The sequence below is a fragment of the Hydra vulgaris genome, chromosome 06 (assembly GCF_038396675.1).
Source record: "Hydra vulgaris chromosome 06, alternate assembly HydraT2T_AEP".
Lineage (NCBI taxonomy): Eukaryota > Metazoa > Cnidaria > Hydrozoa > Anthoathecata > Hydridae > Hydra > Hydra vulgaris.
This window is the reverse complement of record NC_088925.1, coordinates 21,370,720-21,379,341: the sequence shown is the minus strand read 5'-3', so window position 1 is coordinate 21,379,341 and position 8,622 is coordinate 21,370,720. Positions and strand designations below refer to the sequence as shown.

The 8,622-nt window shown below is 30.2% G+C and overlaps 1 protein-coding gene across 1 annotated transcript; it reads right to left on the bottom strand.

The window, feature by feature from the left end:
* Positions 1-221: 221 nt before the first annotated feature.
* On the bottom strand, positions 222-3,725 carry LOC136081273 (uncharacterized). Its single transcript, XM_065798575.1, has 4 exons — positions 3,670-3,725; positions 3,185-3,543; positions 2,815-3,080; positions 222-368 (listed from the first exon to the last, which is right to left on the bottom strand). The coding sequence occupies exons 1-4, from the start codon at positions 3,723-3,725 to the stop codon at positions 222-224; spliced, it is 828 nt and encodes a 275-aa protein (XP_065654647.1).
* Between the last annotated feature and the right edge of the window lie 4,897 nt (positions 3,726-8,622).

The window sequence follows — 8,622 nt, the reverse complement described above, 5'->3', positions numbered from 1 at the left end:
TTGGGCCGAAACCGAAACCGAAATTTCGGCCGAAATTTGAAAATGAATGTTTAAAATCCCTGAACCTTTTATGATCACCGAATTAAAGCAAAAAAAAACTATTTTACATATATCTAGCCAATCATCATGTAACATAGATTGATAAAAACTCTAATATGTCAAGACATTTCAATAATTAAAGGTAACAATTGAAGTATTTTCTCTGCGAAATACATATTTTTTCATGTTGTCTGACAAAAGTCTGTTTCTTTCATTTGAATTTCTCTAGCAGTTAAAAACAACCTTTTAACTTCGGCAGATGTTGGTGGAGGTCTAAGGAATCTCTTTGCTACTTTTGCCAAACCAAACTTTGCTTTTAATGTTGTTTTCTAATATAAATCTAGGAAACTTTTTTTCCTTAAAAAATATATCCAAAGCTCGTTTTGAGCCTGGATCTCCTGCTTATAAGGCAAGCGCTCTAACCACTGCGCCACGGTCGCACAATAAACTTCAGATCTTCTTTAAATTTTGAATCAATTTTTGAGATTTATAGGACTGCCGGTAGTTGTATTGCTTTTTCAGTTCAGAGATTTTTTAGAGTAAACCACTTCTTAAATGTGATGAAAGTCTGCTAAGTGATTGAAGTTTTGGATTGTGCGATCCACGAGATATTTTCAAATTGCAAGTTCCGTATTTGAAATCACTAACTGTCACGGTAAAATGATTCCATAAACCAGTTTTTTATCGATTATTTTCCATTGTAAAATTTAGCACTGAGAAACTTTTGATGAAACTATTGGTTTGGGTTGCTTTACTTAAATGTTAATTCATTTTAAGAATGATTTGAGAATAGTAACTTATAACTATTATGTAACGTGATTTCAATTAAAATTTTTACAATTGTTATAATTAAAAATTGATTTACTAACAAACGATTACAATTAGGAAACTGTCATGATCCCACTCTATATTAAAACTTAAAAAAATCTTTTAAAAGTTTCGGTTCATTTCGGTTGCGGTTTGAACCGAAATTTCGGCCGAAACAGGAAAAGTAAAAAAATTGTTAAAGCAGAAATTTCGGTTTCGGTTTCGGCCGAAACTTCGGCCGAAGCCAAAAGTTTCCGTTCACTAATTATAAGATTCTGATAATATTTTAATCGGTTATATCATTTAAATATTTACAATTAGTATATGCATACACTCAATATACAATTATAAATTTATATAGGCAGAAGAGAAATAAGATACCTAGAAATAAGTTAAGCGCTTTGTGCACCACAGATTTTGATATAAACTCTATCCAGTGGCGTAGTTAGGTAACCTAGGGCCCTGTGGCAAATGAAAAAATGGGGCTTTAATGCTATGTAAACAGATTAGGTTTTATCAAATAAAAATATTAAATATACAAATACTTTAAAAATGTTAAGCTACTTAAGCTCTTCTCTGTACACTGCAGCGCAGGTAATAAAAATATTAAACAGTAACAACATAAATTACAATTAATACTTGGTGTTTGCAAAATAAAACAAAGTAGAGAAGATTCAAGGGTTTATTATATAAAGGTTGAGCCTACCAAGTGACTAAACAACAAATATATTTAAAAAATTTTCCTTGCTTTAGTTTTCGCAAAAGTATAAATGACTTAAGTTTTTTTTTTTTTTTTTTTTTAAATTTTTATTTTAGGTGCCCCAAGAAGTTCTAACGGTCTTGTCACAGAGCACCGCGGAAGTGCATTTAACCAGGAAGTTCACGCCTCCTTCCTTACCGTGACGCGAAAATTTGTCCAGAGCTCGTTTCGAATCTGGATCTCATGCTTATAAAGCAAGCGCTCTAACCACTGCGCCACGGCCGCAGTTAAATCCATGCTTGATGCGATTTTGTTTTCAATTGCTATTAGCGATAAATGTCGGGGTCGAGTTTGACCCATTTTATTTCTTGAATAGTTTTTTTATTGTTTTTAATTTGCTAAATGAACTTTCAGCTGCTGCAGAAGTGACAAGAATTGTAAAGAATAATAACATTGCTGTTATTACTTCAAAATCTCAAATTTAAATATTTTTCTCGATTTGGAAATCAAATTGGTGATCAGAAGCTAGTTCATCAAAAAAAAAAATTTAATTTTTCTTTGCCTTTTTTATTGAAAATGGGTATCAATACCATATTTTCTTGCAGTTTCACTGGCTTTGCGCTTGAATAATTTGAAATCATTTCTATAAATTTGCAACTTTGCTTTGGTGTCTGCTAAAACTTTACTCGCTTCGCCCAAATTGATGTCGCATTTTTGTAACGTTTTGGATGCATAATTGATGTCGTTCAATACACTGTGCATGAATTCGCAAAGCAACACAAACTCAAAATTTAGCATTTTTGTTTTAATCTCTCTGCTTCACTATGTTCATCTTTATTAGGGGTATTTAGAACTATTTCTGATAATGCTTTGATAATAACGAGGTTTTATTGCAGATATCATATTGACCCTACTAACCATCTAGTCGGTTTTAGTTTTTTTAAAGTGGTGTCCGATTCGCCAGTGAATTTTGACAGCAGATCTTAACGTTTGATTCTGTTACCGAAAAAGTTATACAAATCTTGCAACGTTGCAAGAAAAATCTATATTTCCACGCAACCTCTAATGGCATCATTTATCACTAAATTCAAGTTATGGGTGGCACAATGTACGTACCATGCGTTAGTCTGGATATCCTTAATATGTTTTTGTACACCATTATACACACCAATCATCACACTGGCTCCATCGTAGCCTTGCCGCACACATTTTTTTAAATCAATATTTTTGTCAATAAATAATGTCGTCACTTGGTTGACTAAATTTACTGCGCCATGTTTGATAGCTGCATAAAAGCCTAGAAACACTTCTTTTATTTCTATATCAATTGGCTGTCCATTTTCCGATCTGTTTTTTACTGCATACCTTACAACAATGCTTAGCTGATCTACCTTCGATTTGTCCTGTGTCGTATCTAATATGATGGCAAAAAACGGTGTTGCTCTAATTTGTTCTAGTAGATGGATTTCGAGTTCGATTCCCAAGCTCTCAACCATTTTATTATGAATTGTTGCACTCAGATATCTTGTAGATCCTAAAAACATAAGAAAATACAATTTCGAAAAAGTACTGATATTAAACAGTTAATATTAATAAACAAAATAAAACGATAAAAAACCTTGAAATAATTTTTATTACCTTTTGGCATATCCAAAACTTGCCGCAAAAAGTGATCATATCGGGCTACAAGCTCTACAAAAGACAGAAAATTTCCGTAGTATCCTTCCTGACTTAAGTCTTCTTGATATCCTCTCAAAGCCAAAGAACTCTTTGCTAGGGTAAGTATAATATCGAATAATCTTTGAAGAACCATTTTCCAAAATGATGCTTCTTTGCGAATTTCATTTTCAAGTTCCTTGTTGATAGTTTTAGTATCGGTTTCTTTCCAAAATTCATACACAGCACATGTTTCCGGATGGCCGCGCGAACAACTGTGTTGTTTAATTCTTTCTGATAAATGCTTCCAATCTCGAATTCCATTACACCAAACATTATTCCTTTGTGAAGCAAATAATCAGCAGGTTTAACACTAGGCAGCGTCTAGTATTTTGGAATAATACAACCAAAAACGATTAACTGGACCATATTTAGAACACGAAACGTATTACAATTTTGAAAAGCACCTATTGCTCTGGTTGATGTCTGTTCTAAAAGATCCTGAAAGCTGTAAAGGCCCCATATCAAGAATTTGACGTTTTGTCGTTATAACCTAATATTTTGTTCGTGAAGTTTCCCAAGTCATAAGAAGATTTGTCGTATACATTTTCGAAAAATGCAGAGGTCTGTGGTTCCTCCAAACCTTCCGCTCTTATGTGTTTCATGCAAACATCATCCTTGTTCACATGATCTCCAACTGTATAATTAATAATAAGTTTAATTATAATAATAATAATAACTATATAATATAATAATAATAAGTATATTTATGCACAAAATAATTTAGAAAGCTTATTTTGTCTATAGTTATTAACTTTTTTATTTACATAAATGAAATTTTTATAAATAAACTTGATATAAATATATGAAATAACATATCTTTTGACAATTTAATAATCACATAAACTAAAATAATTTTAAATATTTTAAAATCAAATAATTTTAAATATTTTAATTTGTTTTAGAATCAACGCACTGCAGCTCTGAAAGGCTCACAACAAATGCTTTCCTTGGTGAAAACGCGCAATGATGCCCATCCGAAGCAGCCAGCGGCTTTCTGATTAACACCCCACTGCCTGCAGTGACCCAGTCTCGGTCACCCAAGGTTTTGTGTGTGTATTCAGAAGCAATGAGCAACCCAGGAAAAAAAAGTTCTATAGAATTTCTATAAACTTTTGAAACAAATGGCCTATAGAAATTCTATAGAATTTTTATAAAATTTCTATAGAATGTCTATTAATTTTTATAAAAATTGCTAATAAATTTTTTTTCTATAGACAAAAAAGTAGGAAAAAAAGTTCTTTAGGAATTTCTTTAGAAACTAACAGAGATTTTATAGAAGTTCTATAAAATTCTACAGAATTTCTATAGGCTATTTGTTTCAAAAGTTTATGGAAATTCTATAGAACTTTTTTTCCTGGGAACGGACTTTCAAAATAATAATAACAACAAATTAAAAGTGCGTTAACGCGCGATAAAAGAATTGTCGGCTTTAGTTTATTATTATTATTAATATATTCACTGACGAAGTTAAAAGTAAAATAAAAGGAAAGAGAAACACACTGATACGCTACAAGTGTCGTTGGGGAAAGACGCACATATCACACATCCTACAGAAAGACGCACATCCTACAGAAAGAATTTAGGGGAATTTCCTAGCCATAACTTTCGAATTTCTCTCAACTGAGTTTTTTTTTTTTTTTTTTTTTTTTTTTTTTAGATTATTCACCTCCCCAAGGCCCGAGGGGGGCCACTACAGTCGAGGAGGCTACTCATTTTTTTGTGTTTTTATTTTTTAGTTGTTATTCGTGGTGCAACCCTCTCTCAACTCTTTAACTCCGAAACACGAACCTTGCCGAGCAAGGCCGCTGCGCGGAGAAAGTAAGTTGAGTTGTCATGATTAAAGTGGGGTTGCAAGTTGCAACCTGTCTTATTTATTTTGAAAATGGGAGATATTTCCAAAAGTTCAGTTTGATCGCGATTTCTGGTAAAGATTCGAGGGCCCTCTGAGCTTGAGGGCCCCGAGGCACTGCCTTGCGTAGCCCCTAGGTTGCTACGCTGCTGACTCTATCTGTTCTAAAATGTTGCTATTCCAGGCAGTTTAATTGTTATAATGGCTGCCATCGGTGTTCTTCTCGAGGGGAAAGAGTTGATAACATATCTATTTTCCAATATCAAAGTGAGTTTTCAAGACTTTATTGCAATTGAAGGGTTTTTAAATATTTCACATTAAGTAAGAGTACCTAATTTTATTTGTGTAAATAGAACAGTTGTTGATAAAATGCACTTTATTGAGCTTGGTGTTATGAAATCAAATCAAATCAAATCAAATCAAATCAATATATTTTCACTTTAATAATAACTGTATATATATACAATCGTGCGGGACATTTACAAACAGTTATAAACTGATGACGCGTAAAGACCTATGATGGTATAAATATAGCATAATAATAATGATAATAATAATAAGTAATAAAAAATAAATAAAAATAAATAGTAATAATAATAGTGATAAATAGTAATAATAATATTAAATAGAGTAATGTAATAAGTACTATCTATATATTTTACTATAAATAGGTATATATTTTACTATATATTTATCTATATATATTATAGTGATTATCATAAGGATAATGCAAAAAAAAAAATAAAAAAATAAAAAATATAAAAATTATAACAATATCAATAACAAAAAATATAACAATAAAAAGAAGGAAATAAAGGAAGTAGAGTCAAAGAAGTAGAAGTCATAGGAGTTTTGTTGTGATCCAGCATTTTTCAAGCATAGAAAAATTGAATATGAATTAAAGTAAAAGAAAAAAAAAAAAAAAAAAAAAAAATTGTTATAGAGAATTAAGCGGGACGATTGCATAGAAAATAGTTTATTGTTTATTTATTACATGTTATATGGTTTAGTAGTGCCACAAATTTTAGAGCCATATAACTTTACAGGATGATGAAAATGAGGGTACTTGATTGTGACTAAATGAACATTTATATATTGTTATGTTTTATTTTTAGTTTTATGTTTTTATCTCTATTTTATTTTTTATTTATGAGTTTTATATTTTTATTTCTATTTTATGGGTTTTATATTTTTATTTCTATTTTATGGGTTTTATATTTTTATTTTTATTTTTGGTTTTATATTTTTATTCTTATTTTTATTTTTATTTATGAGTTATTTTCATTTATTTTTATGTTACTTTTATTATATTAAAAATTTAGTTATAGAGAATAACTAGGGGGTGATTGCATAACTGATAGTTCATTGATAATTTTTACTGAAGATAAAGTTTTTTACATGGGTTATAAAGGCATTTCTATTTGATATTTTGGAGAATATTTTTTTAGTTTCAAGCTATGTTTTCTTTCTGGTTTGTTCGTTATTATTCTGGTTCTATTTTTTCTTCACTGTAATCTAAATAATCTTTAAAATCTTTTTATAAATAATCATAAAACTTGTTTTTATCCAGCTGTGTTGCATTTAATAACAAGTAAAAAGGTCCTAAAATTAAATATTTCTCATGCTCAACTATAGAATTATTTTAATGCGCTAATAGTAATAATTTAACACGTGCTAATCCACAATTTTTTACAGAACCTACAATTAACTAGTTTCCAGACTTTTTTAAAAATAATGTCAATGTTACTTGCTGATGAATGCAGAGCTTTTTTAATGGTGGTACACTCATTAAAAACTGTTTTTGGCCTAAAATGTCAAAAACAATGTTTCGACTTTTTTCAAATTTTTTGTCTTTTATTTGACATAACCATCTTTGATAACATTATACATTTAAAAATTGCATTTTTCATGGGTTATTAAAAGTTGTGTGCCTTAGCAACACCTTGGTAACAAAACAAAAATCTTTATTTAACCGCTCAATTCTAAGTTAAAGTGACTTCTTTTAAAATATAGCAAAGTATAACACCAAACTCAATTTCATTATAGATTAAAAACCTGATGGTGTCAGTTTATAAAGGCTTGCAAAACATTGAAATATCTCCATGGTTAGACACAAAATTTGAATTAGTCCTTGAATGTCACCATAAGGTTCGGAGCTCCAAATAACCCTTTTTTCAGTAAAGAAATAGTTATATTGGGAACATTCTCTACCGAAAGTTTGAAAGATGAGAGCAAAGATATTTTAAGTGTTTTAAACTTTGACTTGTATATAGCAGTCGCAACATTTCACTGAATATCAGTTAATAAACCTTAATGTTAATAAAAGAATCGGTTTTGACAAAGTTCATTCACGTGTTCTCAAAGAATGTTCGAAATCTTATTCTCATTCTTTATCACTGATCTTTAAAATGTCATTTTATAGTGGTGTTAAACCAAACGAATGGTTAACTGCAAATATAACTAAACTATTTAAGAAAGGAGATAAGTTATATCCTTAAAATTATCGATTTCAATAACATTAGTAGTATGCAAGGTTATGGATAAATTTGTTCACAATGTTATTATGACCTATTTGGCTTTTAATAAGTTAAAAGCAAGTGAACTGCAAGGATTTGTTAATGGTAAAAATTGTTGCTCTAATTTATTAGAGACTTTAGATTTTATAACATGCAAAATTGAAACTAGTAATAATATTGATGTAATATTTTTGGACTTTGCAAAAGCCTTTGATTCAGTTTCTTTATTAAAATTATGCTGCAAGCTTTATGGTTATGGTTTTCAATCCTATGTCCTAAAATGGTTTAAATCATTTCTCAGTAATAGAAAACAACGAGTAGTTCTGGGTGACTTTGTTTCAGATTGGCAGGAAGTCACAAGTGGAGTTCCCCAAGGTTCTGTGGTCGGTCCACTCCTGTTTATCATATTTATAAATGACTTAAAAAGAAACATACTAAATAAATTAGAACTATTTGCAGATGATACAAAAATAATGTCAGCAATTAATAATGAAAGTAACAACAATGCTCTTCAAGAAGACTTAAATAAGTTATTCGACTGGTGAAATAAGTGGTCCATTAAATTCAATGCAGAAAAGTGTAAAACAGTGCACATTGGTAATTTGGATCCTCAATTTAGTTACAAATTAGGATCACATTTTGCAAAAAACAGAAGTTGAAAGAGATTTAGGTGTGATAATATCAAATGATCTCAAATGGGAAAATCATGTTATCTGTGTAACAAATAAGGCAAATCAAACACTGGGTTTTTAAAACACGGATTTAAATATCTTAATGTTTCCATATTAAAGTTGTTATAAAAGTCAACTGTTAGATCACATCTTGAATATGCAGCATCTGTATGGAGCCCATTTTGTACTTAAGATATTAAGAGACTCGAAAATGTACAGCGTAGATTGACAAGAATTGAATCACTGAAAGGTATCTGTTATGAAGAAAGGAGAAAAATGTTAGGTTTACCAACCTTACAAGAAAGGAGAAGAAAAGGCGAC

Bases quoted from the DNA above. Each gene is read 5' to 3' on its own strand.
- LOC136081273 (XM_065798575.1), bottom strand. From the start codon at position 3,725: ATGGGGCCTTTACAGCTTTCAGGATCTTTTAGAACAGACATCAACCAG. The intron at 3,544-3,669 runs GTGCTTTTCAAA...TGCTTCACAAAG, and splicing joins GACATCAACCAGAGCAATAG to GAATAATGTTTGGTGTAATG. The intron at 369-2,814 runs GTAAATTTAGTC...GATTTATATTAG, and splicing joins CAGCTATCAAACATGGCGCA to AAAACAACATTAAAAGCAAA.